The 22,408-nt window shown below is 42.3% G+C and overlaps 1 protein-coding gene across 5 annotated transcripts in view; it reads left to right on the plus strand.

Annotated features, from left to right (window-relative positions):
• LOC124789790 (proline-rich proteoglycan 2-like) overlaps positions 1-22,408 on the plus strand; it is a 105,824-nt gene that overhangs the window by 27,804 nt on the left and 55,612 nt on the right. For 3 of the 5 annotated variants that reach the window (XM_047257260.1, XM_047257262.1, XM_047257264.1), the window contains exons 3-5: positions 3,783-3,968; positions 15,851-16,015; positions 22,122-22,268. In XM_047257260.1, coding sequence (XP_047113216.1) covers positions 3,783-3,968; positions 15,851-16,015; positions 22,122-22,268 — 498 coding nt within the window. The remainder of the gene's footprint in view (positions 1-3,782; positions 3,969-15,850; positions 16,016-22,121; positions 22,269-22,408) is intronic. The other 2 variants (XM_047257261.1, XM_047257263.1) reach the window with 2 other exon arrangements.

Below are 22,408 nucleotides of genomic sequence, written 5' to 3' on the forward strand. Positions count from 1 at the left end.
AGTACATCCGGCGCGCACCAAAGGTCAAGGGCGGCGAGCACGGTGAGGCCCATGCGCCACGGTTAGGGACGTGGGTTTGTTTTCAACACAAGATGGCTCGTTGAACGCCGACCGGAGACTCCCTCGTCACACGTTCACCCGGAAAACCCGCCGGGGGAGCAGTCAGAGATAGCAGGACAGCCGAATATCGATATCAGCGATGCAAATCGAACATCCTAGCGCCAGTCGCCACAGCTCAACACTGACGGAAAAAAATCGAAACACCAAGAAGGAGTTGCGTGACATAAACGGAAGTTGGCATGCGTGTTTCTGGATCTAAAATATGATGTCTATTCATATTTGGCACCAGTCTCAAACGTGTGTGGCGATAGTAGCAACACAATGAGGTTGGCTTTGAATACACGCTGTAATGGTCGTGAGCGTTAGTTTCCTTTGCGATCGGACGTGGTGAGTTGATGTTAGGTAAAAACGCCTTTAAGGTGACAAAGACGCCGCCATCAACACCTCAGTATGTTTGAATGATGTTGTATGAATGTCTACAAGAGGCTGCATGTTCCTTTTGCAATACTGCAGAAAGACTTCGCAGGAATGTAGCCACTGTTCATGACTGCTAGCTGCGGTGTTGATGAGAATATGCAGTCAAAAAAAGACCGGGCTCCAGACGGCCACGTAGCACAACCGAGAGGGAGACCATCGTGTTCGGCGTATGGCTCTGGTGCAACGTATTGCATCTGCGACGGCAGCACAGTTACACAACGAACTGTTAAAACTCGGTTACTTTCAAGGACAGCTCTGAGCCAGAAGCCCTGCAACGTGCAATCCAATGACCTCAAAACACCGCCATCTGTGACTCCAATGGTGTCAAAGGAGAGCTTATTTGAGGACAGGGTGGAGGTCTCTTGTGTTTTCTGATGAAAGCCGGTTCTGCCTCGCTGGTAGTGACAGCCGTGTGTTGGTTAGATGGAGGCCGACTGAGGGCTTGCAGCCAACCTGTATGCGTGCTATACAGGTTGGACCTACACCCATGGTCTGGGGTGTGATTTCGTATTATATCAGGAGTACTCTCGTGGGTATCATACGCAGCCTAACTGCAATCTTGTATGTCAGTCTGGTGATTTGATCTGTTGTGCTGCCATTCATCAACAGTATTGGTTGGTTCAAATGGCTCTGAGCACTATGGGACTCAACTGCTGAGGTCATTAGTCCCCTAGAACTTAGAACTAGTTAAACCTAACTAACCTAAGGACATCACAAACATCCACGCCCGAAGCAGGATTCGAACCTGCGACCGTAGCGGTCTTGCGGTTCCAGACTGCAGCGCCTTTAACCGCACAGCCACTTCGGCCGGCATCAACAGTATTCCAGGGGATGTGTTCCAACTAGATAAAGCTCGACCACATACTGGTGTTGTAACGCAACATGCTCTACAGAGTGACGACATGTTGTCTTGACTTGCTCAGTCACCAGGTCTGTCTGCAGTGGAGCACATCATGGGAGGACAGATCCAGCACCACCTACGACCAGCATTAAGCGTCTCTTATTGACCGGATATATCCAACAGGCACGGAAGTCCACAAACTGATAATCTGCATCTATACAACACAACGCACGAACGTTTGCATCTTTGCATTCAACGTTCTAGCGACTACACCGACTATTAATGTACCAGCATATCACATTTCAAATGGTTTATCTCGCGCTTGCATCAACCTGTGATCTTGCTGAGAGCTGGTTTCTCAGGATGGGGCAGGATAAGGTTTCGATTGTGGATGGGGCCATAATCAGTTACTCTCGGCTGCACAACAAATACGTAAACTTTATTTCAAGAAATTAAAATTTTAAAACAATCTCTTAAAAAAACATAATTGATTGTATGACGGCTGAAGGCCTTATCACAAAAAATTCGACAATTTTGGGGCCGAAGGCCACCAACCTCAAACAACAAACGACTGAAGTCCTGAATTAGAAGTCAGAATCCAAATAGCACATTTAAAATAAATAACTTGCTTAAAAAAATTTACTGTAAGATGGCTGAAGGCCTTATCACGAAAAAAGTGAAATTATTTCTCGGCTGCAGGCCACACCAACAATAATTAGAAAATTACAGATATCCTTAAAACAAACATCACAGTCTAAGGAATCAGGACAAGCGGTTCTCTGCAAGTGTTCCAAGGGTCGGCCTGCGAAGGTAACTCAAGGTAAAATGAGACAGGCAGCCAAGAGCTATACTCACGTAACAGGATGGAAACTGAAGCTAGGGGCAGCTTAAGCGCTGATCGACCGACTAACCAATCCGCCTAACGTCCGATCACCAATACAACGATGGAATATTTTTAGGCAAGGGCGAAGAGACAGACAGCACCACGTCTTGAAAAAACACCGAAGGAAACACTAGAACCAAGGTAGACCTCCCCAAAAATATGCACAGTACTATGCAAGAGGCTGTCAAACTACACGACGTGTCGGACAGCATCAACAAGACGAGGAAAGGTACACTGCCAGAAAAGCACACTAACATCCAGGGCACGTAACTGGGGCGTTAGCGGCCACAAGGCAGAAAATACCGCTGGTTGCACTTAACTAATAAGAATAATACTAAATACAATGATGAATAACAAATAGGGAAAGACGGTTGCAATAGGCCCCGGCTTGCCCTGGCGCTGCACGGACCTGCTCGCTGCTGCGCGCCAACCGATTTGATTTCCGTTCGCAACTCTCCACCAAATCCAGTACGCACCAGGAAAGCAATTCCACCAACAACTCACACTGTCAAACAACACGGACGAATTAAAAGACGGCACAAACAAGCCAGAAGCGGTCGGAAGAACAAATGCACGTCGTCCGCTGCGACGACCGACCGAACCACCGACCAATGGTCGTCCCCATTCAAGTCAGGCACGAAAAAGATCCCAGCATAAATATTCGACTGACAACTTATTGCCATGAGGTCACTTCGACGGGGGGACACACACACACAAACGAGTGAAAGTTGCACTACTCGAATATCACGGTCCATTCAACTGAAACACGCTGAACCTGTCCTTGACGTGGTCGTGCACTCTCGCGACCACATCCTTCCGTCGGACAGCGCGTGTGTGTCGCCAGCGGTCGGGCGAGTCCTTGCTGTCCGGACCTCACCGCTGCTCCGACGCAACTCCCTAGCCCGACACACGGCGACCCGGAAATACTAGAGGCCGTTCCCAAGCTGGTACTGCAGCACGCGCTATCGATAAGTGCTGCTGCTGACACTCACGGACAGACAAGGACAGCAAACGTAGTGGCGCCAATAAACACTCTATGAAAACGAGACACCACTATCGCTATTACAAGATGCCAAGCTACGAACGGCATCAACGCGAGCCGCACACGGCTCACTTGTAATGTTAATCATTTGAATATCTTATCTAGACATTTATATTCCCGAAATTTCATTGCATTAATTATTTCATTTGTGCTGCGATCTTTTGCGACAGTGTGTTAACAACTATTAAGCCTTCAAAATCGCACATTACATAAAAGGCAGCTTCAACCTAACAGGTCAAATTAAAGACAGAAAGATTCAAGAAAGAATATGCATGGTACGGTTGACTCTCGTGGTGGCTGTAATTGTGTTTTTCGCAGCAGTGTGTGCTCGGATCCTTTTTTTTTTTTTTTCATGGCTCCCAGTAATTGTCAACATCTCTCCATAGCTGGCTCAGCAACATTCAAATCTGAATGATTTTTGCCTTACAAGACACGTCCCGCTGCTGTTTGACGAACTACCGAGAGTCCTTTGGTTGCAGGCTGGGCGCAGCTCCTGAGGCATCGCCGCAGCAGTAACAGCTCTTCACCCCCGGAGCCTCCCAAGGACGCCAACGGCCGCCCCATGCCTCCCCCAGACGGCTACGCCCACGGAAGGGGGAGGAGGGACGCACACAGCTTTAGTTCTGAAACAACCACAGCAGTCCCACTAGAATACATCAATTCTGGTAAGTACCCATTCAGAGATACAGTGACCAGTGAGAACATAATGATCACCCGCCCACTATCGATATAAACCCGTCTGGCGATAGTAGCCTTACTTGGACAGGAATGACTCCCAGTCAGACACATGCATGGTGCATGTAGTATCGACGAGCATGCTTTCCATGTTTAGAATGGGGAATGTGCACGATCTGAGTTTGACCGAGGGCAGATTGTAATGGCCCAGAGGCTCGGCACTAGGAATTCGGAAACCGTACGACTTGTCGGTGTTAGAAGAGTGCTGAGATGGATTGCCTCATTACAGTTGTCGGACGTCATATGTTGGTCAGACTGCTAAAACAGGACAGGAGGCGACCTGTGGCGGAACTAACATCAGACTTAAGTGCTGGGCAGAGTACAAGTGTGGCTGGACACACAATGCACTGAACTCTCCTAAGGACCTAGTAGAGGATAAATGAGCTGTTCGTGGATGATGCTGTTGTCTACGATGAACTCGCTACTCTAGAAAATTGTAACAAATGGTTCAAATGGCTCTGAGCACTATGGGACTCAACATCTATGGTCATCAGTCCCCTAGAACTTAGAACTACTTAAACCTAACTAACCTAAGGACATCACACAACACCCAGCCATCACGAGGCAGAGAAAATCCCTGACCCCGCCGGGAATCGAACCCGGGAACCCGGGCGTGGTAAGCGAGAACGCTACCGCACGACCACGAGATGCGGGCGAAAATTGTAACGTAATGCATAAAGATCATCAGAGGATCGGCGCTTGGTGCGAGGATTTTCAGTTAACCGGCAACATAAATAAATCTACTGCGTTGCTTATGAAGACCCGTTATTGTATAATTGCGCGATTGTCGGAAGTCACTGTAAACAGTCACGTCTGCTAAGTACCTGTATATAAAGACACGGACATTTTTGTAGTGGAATGACCATATAAAATTAATTGTAGGAGTGTCAGATGCTAGACAGAGTTTCGTTGGAAGAGTGCTCAGAAAGTGCAGTCCACTTATGAAGGAGCTGGTTTACAAAAGTATTGTTCTCCAGTCGGGGGCGTACACATAGACCCAAAACGCTCGCTTTCGTGTGACCGAACAGGTCAGTCCAAGGAGGATTTCCAAGTGTCAGTAACCAATCTCGATGAAACTTAGCGGGTGTGCAGAAGAGGCGAAATAGTGCAATACATATTTCTTTTTTTGTGCTCAAGTTCACTTTTAAGTGTTGAAACACATCCCAAAAGGTAACGTGGCATTGTTGGTTTGGAGAGAATATCTTTGGTTCTCATATAAAAATTGATATGTAATTAACGTTCTTGAAAACTGTATAATGGAATTCTGTAATAATTTGAAATTTTGCAAACCACCCTACCACCATTAATTAGTTTTGAAAAATGGAAAATTTTGTTACAACATAAATTAAAGAAGCTTTCAAGCTACTCACACCCATGTGTAATAAAGCTGTTTTCTGAAGTACTATTTCCGGGAAATAAGCTGTATACGATGTGCTGTCAGAGTATTTGCAACATAGCTTATTAAAATACCTAAATATCGACCCTCTGTCCATAATTGTGTTGTATAAATGGAGATGATGTTTTAACTACTGACGACGCCTTTGGCACAATTGTTTTATCAATCTCCATTGCAGGATGTGATTTTAGTGTATTTTACTTCTGATGAAGGTATATTTAGATATACTGAAACCGTGGTCAAGAATTTTTAATGAATCTTTATCCTGCTACTGTTTTGGCAGTCATCATTTACCGTGAAGAATTTCAACAGTTGCTGTTTCAGCCATGTTTAAAATCTTGAAATATCTAAACATTCTTTATTAGTCTCGTTGTTTATTATACTCCTTTTTGTTTTATGTTTAAATTGTTATTTTACGTTTTATTCTTTTGTTTTTAGTTTACCGTTTCACATACGTGGATGAGTTGGGGTTGTTTGGGGGAAGAGACCAAACTGCGACGTCATCGGTCTCATCGGATTAGGGAAGGACGTTGAAGGAAGTTGGCCGGGCCCTTTCAAAGGAACTATCCCGACATTAGCCTGGAGCGATTTAGGAGAATCACAGAAAACCTAAATCGGGATGGCCGGACGCGGGGCTGAACCGTCGTCCTCCCGAATGCGAGTCCGGTGTGCTAGCCACTGCGCCACCTCGCTCGTTCACATACGTGTATTTTGTTATTGAAAATAATAACTCGTCATCATGATACAAAATCATCATTATAATATTAATCTGTAAATTACTGTTTAAAACATAACATTTTGTAACATCTAACACATGAAATGAACGAAATTTGTTCACGTAATGTGCATGATGGAGAACACAACGAAAAAAAAAAAAAAATTAGCAGGATGTTAAATTGTCGCGAATGATCCACTAAATATCTTGATTTGTATCAGACATATTTCAGTATACTGCTAAGCCATGGCGAAAAGAACTGATGATGCACTAGTGACTGCAGCTTAATTATATTGCATCTTAAGTGGAGATCGACATCTAACTCATTCAACAGAGCTAGATCTAAAAATCTGTACCTGTGCCGTCGAGTCCTTTGGGATCACCAGGTAAACAAGTCTCTTGTCCTCAGGAACGATGCTATATACTGTTCTTTCACAGTGGCAGCCCTAAGAATCTAACAATAATACACATTTTTCTCCTTCACTGGGAACGAAAACATGTTTCAAATATCTTTTGTTTATCAGATTTCCGTGTTTTCACGAGGACATTAGGGCTTCAAAAATAGATATTCAAATTCTCGGTCCAAAAGTGTCATTAGTTTCTCCTAAAACTATGAAATGGCGGTTGTTCAGTGTGAAAAAACAGTTTTGACTACCACACGCAAGGACAAGAAACATGTTCATCAGGTGATTCCAAAGGTCTTGACGGCGCAGGTACAAACGTGGTACGTATACGTGTACAGCTTTAGACGTTGGAACATCTTCGTGCGAAGAATTTCAGAATTTCAGATCTAGTTCCGTTGGATGATTCTGATGTCAATTTCTAATTGAGAAACAATGTAATTAAGTTGCAATTACTAGTACATCATCCTTTTCTCCACGGCTTACCAGTGTACTGAAATACGCGTGATATAATTTGGGATGCTTAGAGGATTACCCGCGACAATTTAAAATCCTGCTGAATTTTGTTTTGTATCGTGTTCTACATTATGTATATTATGTGAAAAAAATTCGTTCCTTTTATGTGAAAGGTGTAAGACAACGTTATGTTTTAAGCATTTATCTACAGATTATCATTTTTGTAGTTATTTTGTACCACAATAATGAGTTATTTATTACTTTCGATTAACAAAATACACATATTTGAAATGGTAAATTAAAAAAGAATAAAACGTAAAGTAATTTAGAACATAAACCAAATATAAGTACAATAAATAACTAGACTAATAATGAATGTTTAGAAATTTTAATTAGGTACGTTGGAAATACTGTGACAGTACAATGGATACAGATTATTTTCCAAAAACAGTATTTCAGAAACCAGCTTTATTACACATTCAAGTATATAACTTGAAAGCTTCTTTAATTTCTGTTGTAACAAAATTTTTCATTTTTTAAAATTAATTAATGGTGGTGGCGTGATTTGCAAAATTTCAAATTATTACGAAATTCGGTTATACAGTTTTCAAGAACGTTAATTACATATCAACCTTTAAACGAGGAACATTTTTTATAGGTCATCGTTTCGGTGTTACTCCTTCCATACCTAATATGCCAGACAACTTTTAGGGATGTGTTCCACACCTTAAAAGAGCAATTAGCAACAAAAAAATCAAGAAACACTTTATTTTGTCCCCTTTACACACCCGCCAAGTTTCAAGACCGTTTATTAACACTTGGGAATGTTGCCCTGTTAGTAGATGCAGAATCTTCAGACGAAGGGGAAACATACAAGAAAGTGTCGGTGTGATGGCGTCAAAGAGTGCAATATCAGGATGTAAGTTCTAACATGAAAGAATGATTGGACTTCGGGAATCGGGTTTGTAGTTCCATGACATTGCGGCTCTTACATGGCACGCTGCTGCGACAGTGCTGTATGTGAGAAACCGGTGAATAGAGCAGGGACCTACACAGCAATGAGCGGGTACTGCAACACACGCTGTGCCCATCACGCAGGATGACCGCCGCCTTGTCCGCATGGCCGCAACCGCCAGATCAGCTTCGTTCCAGTGTTTGCTCGACGTTGGAGCACTGCAGTCAGAAAGACTGCTATAGCATACAATCTCGCCTCCTTACTCAGGATAACCTGAACAGCAACCTTTAGGTCAGGGAGATTTTAGAGCCCGAGTCACTAAACCTTCTGCATGCAGCTCCGCAAGCCACAATTCAATAGGACAATACCCGGCCACGAGTTGCAGGGATTGTGCAAGCATTATTTAATAGGTGAAGCACACTAGAACCTGTGAAACACGAAACCAGACAGTGAAAAGTGTGTGCATGATGCGCGGGGTGTCCTTGTAACAGTAAACTGCTTGACCATAGGCACCAGGACGTCTAAAAACATTGAAAGTTATGCGGCTGTGACACCACACTTCCTAACCAAGTTACACAGAGTCGTTTTGAAAGATAAAGTTTGATAACAACAATTGTTCTGTGGAATTTAGTAGCTCCTCCTGCAGGAAAACATCGCACGAATAATTAAGTTTCTTTTGTTCATTGTTAACTGTTTCACATAATTACGGACTATATCAACTGTACAATTTTTGATACTTCCTAGTGGGATATCACATTTTCGTAGTACGTGAATACAGGACTGCAGACAAAGAACGTAAAACACACTTGGGATCGTAAACGTACATCGGTTTTCGCGTTGTGTACGCAGTCGACCGCTCCTGTTGATCGTTACCGAGCGAACGAACACGTTTCAGCCGCCGTTACGGACTAGTAATTCTTGTATTCTCCTCACACAACACCCAGGGATCTCTGCGAGGCAGAAACTTCCAAAATGAAGAGAAGCTGATTTTCAAGGTGGAGCTTTCCCTGAACACCCAAAATGCAGACTTCTACAGCCAAGGTGGCCGTCAAGTTAACTGTCGTTGTGAAAAATCTGTAGACTTGTAGAAAAAACATGCAGAGTAGGAATAACACCAACACCAAGTCTCATGGAGACAACTTGATTTTTTTAGAGGTGGCAATTGAAACTTCATTACTACACGTCGTGCTTTCCCATCGATTTCATCATATTCTTTCCTCACTCGCTCGCCATTTCCACATTTACATGACAGCAAGAGCTTATCAGCTTTCTGTCTTCCTCTGTTTTGTTGAGGGAGTCACATGATGTACAGCATCATTTGTCTCTATTGAGCGAAAATGGCGAGCAGGGAATATGTATTGCCGGCTAAACATCAGCGAGCCTGAGCCATGTTAATGAGGACTAAGCGAAGGCAAGTCTGTGGAGCCAGGTCATCATTCACACATTACGCTGTGGTGCTCGGTAGTCGTTTATCTCGAAAGGAAGCGTGAGCTGCGAATATACGAAATGAAGAGTGGCCACTGACGTTAGTAGGTTAAATATTCGTGCATGTTTTCTCTTAATGACTCGATTTCATTAAGAGGATATTTTTTTTAAATTTCAGTTGTACAAACCGTTTCGTACCAGATTTATCAGATTTCACGATACTGCAAGTGTTTTACATGAATGTAGACAGAAACTTAGGGTAAATTTTAACTTACATAGTTGATATTTTCAAAACAACCATCTGATTTTGCAAAGTAATATTTTTTACATAAGCGCGCGTACAACCTTAAGGTAGTTAATATAATTCACAAAATGTTCGACGTTCCTCCACGAGATGTGCAATAAACATGCAGACGATAGCAAAACTCGTCTTCTACTTTTTCGAGCACATGTGGCGTTACTGCACTCACTCCTGTTGCTATGAACTTTTCAGAGCTATGCAGTGGTTTACAGAATTCACGAGGGCCATAGTCACGCCGCTTTGTTGAAGTGGACAGGTTTACAGTCGCTGATACAGCATAACATGGACGAAGACGAGGTGCTACCAACAATTGGCTACAGGCGTGATGTGAAAAAACTGTACATGCGTTGTCAGACTGTTTTAGACAATGTCGGATACTATATTTCTGCTGATTAATTTATCCCATATGTTTATTTGTTGTGTTCATAACCTATCGAAAAAGCACTATTTAGTACGCACTGCACAAATACAAATGTACACTACTGGCCATTAAAATTGCTACACCACGAAGATGACGTGCTACAGACGCAAAATTTAACCGACAGGAAGAAGATGCTGCGATATGCAAATGATTAGCTTTTCAGAGTATTCACACAAGGTTGGCGCCGGTGGCGACACATACCACGTGCTGACATGAGGAAAGTTTCCAACCGATTTATCATACTCAAACAGCAGTTGACCGGCGTTGCATGGTGAGACGTTGTTGTGATGCCTCGTGTAAGGAGGAGAAGTGCGTACCATCACGTTTCCGACTTTGATAAGAGCCGGATTGTAGCCTATCGCGATTGCGGTTTATCGTATCACGACATTGCTGCTCGCGTTGGTCGAGATCCAATGACTGTTAGCAGAAAATAGAATCGGTGGGTTCATGAGTGTAATACGGAACGTCGTGCTGGATCCCAACGGCCTCGTGTCACTAGCAGTCGTGATGACAGGCATCTTGTCCGAATGGCTGTAACGGATCGTGCAGCCACATCTCGGTCCCTGAGTCAACAGCTGGGGACGTTTGCAAGACAACAACCATCTGCACGAACAGTTCGACGACGTATGCAGCAACATGGACTATCACCTCGGAGACCATGGCTGCAGTTACCCTTGACGCTGCATCACAGACAGGAGCGCCTGTGATGGTGTACTCAACGACGAACCTGGGTGCACGAATGGCAAAACGTCATTTTTTTGGAGGAATCCAGGTTCTGTTTACAGCATCATGATGGTCGCATCCGTGTTTGGCGACATCGCGGTGTACGCACATTGGAAGCGTGTATTCGTCATCGCCATACTGGCGTATCATCCGGCGTGATGGTATGGGGTGCCATTGGTTACAGGTCTCGGTCACCTCTTGTTCGCATTGACGGAACTTTGAACAGTGGACGTTACATTTGAGATGTGTTACGACCCGTGGCTCTAGCCTTCATTCGATCCCGGCGAAACCCTACATTTCAGCAGGATAATGCACGATCGCATGTTGCAGGTCCTGTACGGGCCTTTCTGGATACAGAAAATGTTCGACTGCTACCTTGGCCAGCACATTCTCCAGATCTCTTACCAATTGAAAACGTCTGGTCAATAGTGGCCGAGCAACTGGCTCGTCACAATTCGCCAGTCACTACTCTTGGTGAACTGTGGCATCGTGTTGAAGCTGCGTGGGCAGCTGTACCTGTACACGCCATCGAAGCTCTGTTTGACTCAATGCCCAGGCGTATCAAGGCCGCTATTATGGCCAGAGGTGGTTGTTCTGGGTGCTGATTTCTCAGGATCTATGCACCCAAATTGCGTGAAAATGTAATCACATGTCAGTTCTAGTATAATATATTTGTCCAATGAATACCCGTTTATCATCTGCATTTCTTCTTGGTGAAGCAATTTTAATGGCCAGCAGTGTATTACAGCTTATCATTGAATGTTACGAAAAAGGTTTTTTTTAACTGAACACAATATCCCGAACATTCACGAATTAACAGGTTAATATAGACTTTTGCCTTCGAAATTGTCTATATCTAATTTTAGTCCGCCGCCATAATGAAGTAGTGTTACAGGGAGGACTACCATAAAAATATGCAATTGTAGCAGTAGTGTTAGATACATAACGAAATCCACTTAAAGAATCATTCAGTGCGACAACTGAGTCAATGCAGTTGACAGAAGCAGAAAATGCAGGCATTAAGAAATGTACAATTCTGGAAGTTTTTCGCCTTTAGGTCTACAGCGCACAGAATCAAGTAGCGATGAAAGCTATAGCGCAAAAGCTGTCTTAAGATATCTTTACTGATTGTCGATCTGTGTGCTAGTGCGTCTTTACATGATAGGTAAAAGTGTTGTCTCCATTGAGATTATAGCTGGAAACTAACACAGGTGAACATTTTACCAATAAGCTAGCATACAATTGTAACAGACATCGCTGCCTTGTTGTCCCAGTCATGGCCAAGAAGGATAATTCAGAACCTATACGGCAAAGTAAGCTACAGTTGCTGAAGGAACAAGGTTCCAGGCGGCAAAAAAGATGAATTTACTTACCTCCGCGTCATCCCTTAAGTGAGAATGATTCATAATATTTAATGCAATCACAAAAAATACATCGAGTGGATTTACCAGGATAATTACGAACCACCCCAGGAAGTAAATCGACAGCCTCATTGTTGCCAAACGTTTTCTAAAATGTTGCCAATTCTCGATTAGACTAGCCACAGGCAGAATACGTTTGCTTTGCTGATGTGTTATCTTCGTTGGGGAAGCTTGCGCCTGCTGCCAACGCATTGCCTGAGAGTAGAAATACCTAGTAGTAACCAATAAGTTTTGTTCGCATTTCTGTAACTACGATTTAGGTCTAAAGTGTAGTTACGAATAACATTCAGCTGCACCGACTGCAATTCGTACATCATAAATAAAGAGCAGGGGAAATTATTTCGGCGGTTCTCCTCTAGTTGCTGTCATAGCTATTTTTGTTTTTCTGCCTTAAGCGAACTGCTAACTAACGAAGATACTCATTCACCGGAAGCGAATCGCTTTATTGGCGTCAGAAGTCACTATTAACACTATGAGTAAATTTCTATAATTTAAAATTTTTTACTTGGGAACAGCTTTCCTTGTGAATGCTTGCACTGGCACCATCTTTAATACATAGTAACACAAATTAGAAAGACAACGCAACAGCTATTACAAAGTGCGAACATCCACAAAGAAATTTCAATAGCTACGAATAACATACAGTCTCAAATCATAAAAACAATCTCTGTAAGGAAATTTTTCACAATGACCAAAAAATAGGACCTATAGCCACTACGTATCTCCATTCTATTAATGATAGACTCGTTCCTATTCTTAATGTTCAACTTTATTCCGAAACAATGAATCAGACATTAACATGGAACATCTCAGAAAACAAACAAAAAGCAAAGAGTAAATGATTATGTGCACACTAGAGTCTTTGCCGCTGCCCCTGTACTGTGCACACGCAACTATTCGTCTGCGTGCTCCCACAGACCCAAAAGCCGCAGAAAGACAATTAAACGAGTGAACAATTGTAGTGCAAATTCGATTCCAGTTATTGATGGGTAACACTAGTTTCACAACACTTCCCGCATACGCGACGTTAATTTGACGTTACACGCAATATTGACGACAGCCCGATCGATTTTCGACTTTGTGACAAGGAAGATTATAAATGATTTTGCTCTTCGCTTCACTCGTAGCAATTTAAGGTTATAAATAATTCAAAAGCCAAAATTGCTTAAATACTGTTTACTGGATAACCGATTTCAACACACTAAAGGTGCCAACATCGTATCTCACTGTAGTTTAACATTTATAAACCACAAGGATATAACGATACATGAGGCAGACGAGCTGTTATAAAATCATTGTCACAGAAATAAAAAATAGAAAACAACTTCTCTCATGGTCATTCTATTCCATCAGATATATAAAACCGAAGTCACAAGATAAAACTATTTTGTACATGACCGCTTGAGACTTCTTTAGTGTGTTGAAATCGGTTATCCAGTAAACAGTATTTAAGCGATGTTGGCTTTTGAATTATTTCTACAACAGAGTAATCGCCCCACAATACACTATGTGTTCACCGCAAAATGTAAGCTTAGGTTCATGGCTAACCACTCTCTCATAAATCAACACAAACTGGGAAATAAACAGCGAAATATTTTCAACAAGGAACAATATGAATGTTACACTTATTCGTTTCACTAGCAGCAATTTAAGGTGTCGTCTTAGGTTCATGCCTAACCACACACTCGAAAGTCCCACATATTCGGATATAAAGAGCTAAATACTTGTGGTATGAAGAACATGAATTTTATTGCTGCTCGTTTCAGTCGCAGCCTCCCTGTTTGGTTCTTGATTAACTACACACTCGGAAACGCTAAAGATTTATCTCAACCTACGTTGTCTAATCAGAATAAAATCTAAATAACATCTAACATCTTATATTAGTTTCATAAGAAGGCACCATAATGTGGCAGCAACACTGACTTGAACAGAAAACTATTTACGTACGGCGAGATATAAACCTATATCTTTTAACTACAGAAATAACGATGTTATCCATTACGCTAACACTTACTCGTTTGACTTTTGTTTCTTGATCTGGTTATCACAGAATTTCTTGAATGCTTATGTCATTGATGCGTTATTAAATGACATTTAAAGATAAAGGTGACATGCTTGTGAAAAATTTTGATGTTTCGTTACTTTGGAACGACATACTGCAAATTATAATACTATCGTGTTTCATACTTGATTTGTAAATTAATGACGATAGCAGTTCACATCTGAAGAGCACTCACATATGAACGGACTAACCGTCGATAAATCTTTATGTGAGGTTCAATTACAGCAATAATTATAATAAATCATTCCAAGAATGACGTGTTTCTATAAATCTCTAATACGTGTACATGAAGTCTTGTGAGAGGACTGTATCAAACGATAATGAAAGTCGATAGCAGTTCCTGTGGTCGTCGATATTAAGAGTGACGTCAAACTACTGGTGATGCTCTGTCAATAAAAGGGAAAAGCGCCTGGTGAATGTGATTTTTAGTTTTCACAGTTGGCGCATTTTGATCGTAGTTGTTTCACTATCTTGCAGTGTGGCAATAAATGTATAATAAAACACATGTTACATTGAAATACCAGTAAGAGTACGATAAACCTGTTTTGTACCGTAATACCCTATATTAACGCATAAAAATCTATAAGTTAGTTCACTGCAGGAACCAAAAAGACATCATTTTTTAGGTACGAGCAATCTTCTAAAGAGCCATGACTACCGTCTGTGCTGTCACGTATAACAGTGTCCACATTTATATGGATCAGCGATATTAATCATGTGTTGCTAGCAAATAAAGGGAACGATTTTCAACACCAGTCGTATAATAATGCACAAGTTTTCAAATCAATGCTAACGATGTGACTGTAATTATATTGTGCTTTGTATTTATTATAGGTGTACAAGTTGCGAATATGGAGAGTACGTTTAAGTTTAATAACGGTAAACCCTTATGTAGTATTAAATAAAATTACCGTGTAAATCATTTATTTAAATTATGCATTTACTGAGCTGATGGGGTTCGTAGTCAAAACTTTACTCACATACAACATAAGGCTGTCAAGAATGTTTGTCTGCCATGAACCAACCTTAAATTCAACCCATAGTGTTATCATATCGCAGACTTTAAAACAAGTTCGCTGGTAAACTGTGGATTGCACAAGGTGATAAGGATTCTTGTTTTAAAGGCCAATGTTGAATCGCAGTTTGAAGAGTCTGGGCACATGTTTAATTCTGTTTAAATAGCACCCCCCCCCCCTTCACACACACACACACACAGGCGCGCGCGTGATAGCAGGCAGAGAGAGAGAGACAAAGAGAGTCGTTGTTTTGGAAGTTGTGTCCCATTTGTCGCTGTCGTAAGATGAATAACCTATATGGAACTAAATAAACAGTCAATACATAGCCACAAAAGAACTTGAAAGGTGGGTCGGATGCAGCTATTTTGCGACATCTTAACAGAAGTAACCAACGTTCATGTGTAGAGTATATCAAAACGACCGTAAACAATAACTTGTTAAGGACATCAGTGAGATAGTCTCTCACTGACTTCCAATTCTACGGAATCTGACACTTACTGTGAATTTTGATGACACATAGGTTCTGTCAGAGAGAAGCGCAGCAGTGGTGATGACGAGGCCGTGGGATCACCTCACGTCCTGGAGATGACAGGTGGCAGGAACCGTCGTTCCAGCAACCATTCGGCGCCACCAAGAGGCCCGCCCCCCAACCGAGGGCGCAGGGCTACTGGAGACCTTGAGAGTGGTGAGTGCATGCGACTAAATGTTCGGAGGCTGCGGATGTAAAAGCCGTACCGGCAGCAGGCGTACCAAGGCATTGTTAGCCGTGTTGCGACAGTCTAGGAATACATGGCGTTCCTACAAACCAAGGAAGAAATACAAAAATTACAACGCAGCTGATTGTAATCAAACTGCATAACGCATTTTTATCTTCTATTTCCAACAGCCCTCTCTCTCATACTCGAATCTGGACGTTTCCTAAAAGCATATATCGTTCTTTGATAAAGCTTTTCTACTGGACGCCATCCCAGCTTATATTATGTTACACTGTTTCATTTCATTACTTACCTGACGTCCGCGGCTCGTGGTCTTGCGTTGGCGTTCCCGCTTCTCGCGCACGGGGTCCCGGGTTCGATTCCCGGCGGGGTCAGGGATTTTCTCTGCCACGAGATGACAGGGAGTTGTGTGTCTTTCATCATCATTTCATATTCATTCGAAAGTCGCCGTAATGGTGTTAAAGAAAGATCTCGCGAGGGGTCTCCCGGCCATCAAAGCCATACGCTCATTACTTAACTGACTGTTTTATCTGTAGTATTCTTCGCTATTAACTCTTCTTTGAGTTTGTTAACATCAATGTGCTGTGTGTGTTGATGAGCCGTTTCAGAAAGCAGCAAACTATAAATGTGGTGGCTATTTATTCTATCTTATTCAATCTGACTTGGAAATCTACTTCAGGGACGACAAAAATGAGCCGGCCGCGGTGGTCTAGCGGTTCTAGGCGCTCAGTCCGGAGCCGCGCGACTGCTTCGGTCGCAGGTTCGAATCCTGCCTCGGGCATGGATGTGTGTGATGTCCTTAGGTTAGTTAGGTTTCAGTAGTTCTAAGTTCTAGGGGACTGATGACCATAGATGTTAAGTCCCATAGTGCTCAGAGCCATTTTGACAAAAATGAATTAAAACTGCGTATTAATAAGAAGACTTTTTCTGATTGGGCAGCAGAGGCACGTGGCCCATTGAATTAAACTCAAAGGAAGAATGTACAGTAGAGAGAAACGAACTTCGTTGATAGTTTTATATTGCTTAGAAATTACTCGTACTGAAATGGGACGTGCTCAGAGATCATACCAATGTGCGAGTAAACTGTAGGGGAGAAGAATCCAGTTTACGGCGCCTGTGACTCCTTCCTTAAGCGACTATAATCGAATGTCAGGTGGAATTTGCGTTTATGCCCTAAACTCAACCGGTAGTGAAACTGTGCCCCCTCAAACCCCTTTTGAAGCTGTGGCTCTCAGAATAAGGACGTCGCAGGAAATAATTGTCTGCAATGTATAACTTCCTCCAGATGGTGCAATACCCCCGAAATGCCTTCACAAAAGAAGACGAAGTAAATATTCAGCTGCCAACATGAGTAGCGTAGAAGTAAATATCCTCGGAGTAGTGAAGCACCTTAAATCACTTAGTAAAAGCAAGTCTTCTGGTCCAGACTGTATACCAATTAGGTTCTTTTCAGAGTATGCTGATGCATTAGCTCCATACTTAACAATCATATACACCAATATTCAAGAAAGGCAGTAGTAGTAATCCACTAAATTACAGGCCCATATCGTTAACGTCGATAAGCATCAGGATTTTGGCAAATATATGGTGTTCTAACATTATGAATTACCTTGAAGAAAACGGTCTATTGACACACAGTCAACATGGGTTTAGAAGACATCGTTCCTGTGAAACACAACTAGGTCTTTATTCACATGAAGTGTTGAGTGCTATCGACAAGGGATTTCAGATCGATTCCTTATTTCTGGATTTCCGGAAGGCTTTTGACACTGTATCACACAAACGGGTCGTAGTGAAATTGCGAGCTTATGGAATATCGTCTCAGTTATGTGACTGGATTTGTGATTTCCTGTCAGACAGGTCACAGTTCGTAGTAATTGACGGAAAGTCCTGGAGTAAAACAGAAGTGATTTCTGGCGTTCCCCAAGGTAGTGTTATAGGTCCTTTGCTGTTCCTTATCTGTATAAACGATTTGGGAGACAATCTGCAGATGACGCTGTCGTTTATCGACTAATAAAGTCATCAGAAGATCAAAACAAACTGCAAAACGATTTAGAAAAGATATCTGACTGGTGCGAAAAGTGGCAGGTGAGCTTATACAACGAAAAGTGTGAGGTCATCCACATGAGTGCTAAAAGGAAATCGTTAAAAATCGGTTACACGATAAATCAGTCTAATCTAAAAGCCGTAAATTCAACTAAATACCTAGGTATTCCAATTACGAACAACTTAAATTGGAAGGAACACATAGAAAATGTTGTGCGGAAGGCTAACCAAAGATTGCGTTTTATTGGCAGGACACTTAGAAAATGTAAGCAGGCTGCCTACACTACGCTTGTACGTCCTCTTTTAGAATACTGCTGCACGCTGTGGGATCCTTACCAGATAGGGCTGCAGGTTTTGTAGTATCGCGAAATATGGGAGAGAGTGTCACAGAAATGATACAGCATTTGGGCTGGAAATCATTAAAAGATAGGCGTTTTTCGTTTCGACTGAATCTTCTCACGTAATTCCAATCACCAACTTTCTCCTCCGAATGCGAAAATATTTTGTTGACACCGACCTACATAGAGAGGAACGATCACCAAGATAAACTAAGTGAAATGAGAGCTCGTACGGAAAGATATAGGTGTTCATTCTTTCCGCGCGCTATAGGGGATTAGAATAATAGAGAATTGTGAAGGTGGTTCGATGAACCCTCTGCGAGGCAGATTTGCAAAGTATCCATGAAGATGGAGATGTAGAAAATTTCACAGCACTTGTGAAACACTTTGTAGAAATTTTTGTCTGCGTACAAGATGGTACTTCATAAAATACATTTTTACCTTCTAGAGACGGCCGTAATCACTATAATTATTAGTATTGTTTTATTTTTAGACATAAAGAAAACATAGTTCTGACTCTGCACAAAAATAAAAAATATTTTGAGGATGGTAGTTTAGCCAGGCAATCTCAAACAGAGATGATCAGTCGGGGCTTATGATGGATGATGGGGGTAGGTCTAAGGAGACAACTGTAGCCCTTCTCTTTCAAGGGACGATAAAAACACAAAGAGCTCGATCTGCCCTGTTGTTACATCGCACCTATCTTTCCAAAGGGGCGCACCAGATGGACTTTTTTTCAATTTTTTGTCAATTCTGCCTCCTCCCGCACAAGGACGGAAGTTGGGCTGTCAGCAGTTGCAATTCCCCACTTTTCAGCCAAATAAATGATTTTGATTTTCAGATGCCGCTAAAAATAATGGTAAGTCCCGTTGGGTAAAAAACGAAAAGCTGTTTATTGAATTTGTTTAAGGTATTCACACAGAAGAATGAAGTGATGATTCTACGTAGACTGCGAGGGATACCGGTGGGAGTGTCATAAGATCAGTGGCATGTAGCATGGGTTTTATGTCAGGATGCCTCATTGAGGGACTTGGGAGGGTGACGAGAAAAGACGTTCTCGACCAAGCATTGGGATATGTGTTACCTTTTCCTCACAATCCTTATGTGTGATATAAGATAGCAGAAGAATTATCGCATAATCTTCTTCGAGTACAGGTTCCATAAACTTACGCAACAGTGTTTCGCTACACCTAGGTCGTCTTTATTCCAGAGATAACCCATTTAACTACCCGCGCATTTCTGTTAAAATTCGTTGTGGCCTATACTTACCTATTACGACCCTATGTCTGTTCTGATGTCTACTTGATAAGGATTCCAAAGACTTGAACAGTATACTAGAGCTGGTCGCTTTAGTGTCCTGTATGTAATTTCCTGTACAGATACGTCTCACTTACCCAGAACCCTCCCAATAAATCTAAATCTTTAGTTCGTCTTCCCTAATACTGATTTTACTTTTTATATCGCATCCTAGAATTACCCCTAACTACTTACATGACATCACATGTTCAAAATGTTTACCGCTAATCTTGTAATCTGATACTGTCGTGATTTTTTTCTTTTTCTTATAGACGTTATCTTACTTTTGTCCACATTTAAGGACAGCTCCGATTCATTACGCCAAGTGGGCATGTTGTCCTAGGCTTTCTGTAATTCATTACGATCATCCAGAGACGATGCTTTCCCGAACACAACAGCATCGTCAGGCAAAATTCTTGTAGCGCCGCATATCCTCTCTGATAAATCATTTACACATATTGAAAACATTTGAGGTGCTGTTCGGCTTCCTTGTGGTCATTCTGTGTCACGACGGCGTGTCCAAAAGCAATGGCTCCCAATATTTTATGTGAAAACTCTTAAAGCTTTTTAAATGAAACAAACGTTATTAACATTCTACATCTTCATTCTTCATTTCAACATAGGCAACCTGGCGACGAACACAGTTCTCCCAAAGAGAGACCAGATTCTTGATAACGTCACTTTGTTGATGGAGCCATAACCTCACTTCTGGTTGCACCGCTTCTTCACTATGAAAGTGACGTCCTCGAAGGTGTTATTTAAATTCTTTAAACAGACGAACGTAGGATGGGACAAAGTCTGGACTATATGGAGGACGATCGATGACATTGAAGCCAAGGTGTCGGCTTGTTGCAGACGTATCAGCGCTCGTGTGTGGTCTAGCCATGTCATACGTAAGGGGAAGGTGCTCCATGTGTGGACGACCTCTTAGATTTCGAAACTCGATTACAGCACGCTGTTTCTCACGCCTCGACATAGTAATATGGCACACCGCCATGTTACACAATTCAGAGCCCTCTAGCGCCAGAGGACTGCAAATATGTAGACGTGAAGAATAAAGACTCAGCGGAGGAGCGCCTCTGAGGATGTCCAGCGCAGTCATGGACGAAACGCGAGGAACAGGGGAGTTTCTTGGACCATGGCCTCACATCCCCAAAGTTTTACCAGCAGCTAAAGATGTACAACGTTAATGACGTTTGTTTTCTTTAGAAAGCTTCAAGAGTTTTCACATAAACAAGTCAGAGGCATTACTTTTCAGCACGCACCCGTATTGTCATTTCTGTAAAACATTCACTGCCCTAATGTAAAATACCCAGACCGTGTGCAGTAACTAAAAAGTGCATCCTAATACGTGTTATTTCTAATTCGACTGCTTCATTAACTTCAAACTCCGATTTGACTTTTCGCCGCTCTCGGGATACTATTCTGAGATAAATTACGATACATTTCAGCAAACTGAACCAGCACAATGGCTACTACAACGTTACTTCACACTGTATTTTTTTCATACGTCAAGATGATAAAACACAGATTTTGCCTGATGAGTGTTAATGATCTGATTGAAACCTGCATGAGAAGGAGTACGGATATTTTTAGCAACCATGGTATGCATTTTCTTGAAGAGTGTCCATTTGAAATTGGATAGTGTCCCAAAGTGACCTCCAGTACCAATTTAACGATTTCGAGATGCCTCAGGATTTATCCTATCACCCGATCACTTCTTTTATTGAAGTTGTGCAACACATTTCTTTTCTCCCTAGTTCGGTTCATGCCTCCTCATTAGCTATCTGATCTACACGTCTAATCTCCGGCATTCTCCTGTAGCACCACATTACAAGAGATTCAGTTTTCTCTTGGTCTGAACTGTTTATCGTCCACGTTTGTCTTCCGTACATGGCTGCATTCCAGACAAATACCTTCAGAGAAGAATTTTTAACACTTTTCTTTTCCACAAACGTTTCAGTCTGTATTTTATGTTTTCTTTTCTTCTCTCATAGTCAGATATTTTTCTGCCCGCTACTACTTCTAGTGCCTCATTTCAAAATCTACTTCCTTTACAATATTCTGACGTAATTTGATTGAATTCAATTATCCTTGCTTAACTTTTATTCGTGCTCAGCTTAAAACCTCTTTGCGAGATACGGTCTATTTCGTTCGACTGAACTCCCATGACCTTTGCCGTCTTCGTCGAATGACAACTCTTAACATTTTCGCTTCTCACCCGCAGCCTTAATTTCTTTCTGAGGAACTACAGATCTTATAGTGTTCATTTCTTCTCCCTGGATTTCAGTTCCTGTTCTTTATTATACCTCTTGAATTAGCTGATAACATAATTATGCGGAAGTTATTTAGACGCCGAGACGTTACGGTGACGCCTGGCATACGTTTCCTGCAGCTGCTGCAGATGGTGGAGTCGGCCAGTGGGACGATGCACAGCAGCCAGTAGCCTTAGAGAGGGAGCGGCGCGCCAGCAACCATTCTGGTCCTCCCAGAGGACCTCCACCCGGCAGGGGCCGCAGGGAACTGGAGAAGGAGGACCCAGGTAGGATGCAGCTTTGCGTATCCGGACACCACCAAAAACATACGCTTTTCATATCAGGTGCATTGTGCTGCCACCTACTGCCAAGTACTCCAATCAGAGACCTCAGTAGTCAGTAGACATCGTGAGAGAGGAGAATAGGG

Source organism: Schistocerca piceifrons, chromosome 3, assembly GCF_021461385.2.
Source record: "Schistocerca piceifrons isolate TAMUIC-IGC-003096 chromosome 3, iqSchPice1.1, whole genome shotgun sequence".
NCBI classification, from domain to species: Eukaryota; Metazoa; Arthropoda; class Insecta; order Orthoptera; family Acrididae; genus Schistocerca; species Schistocerca piceifrons.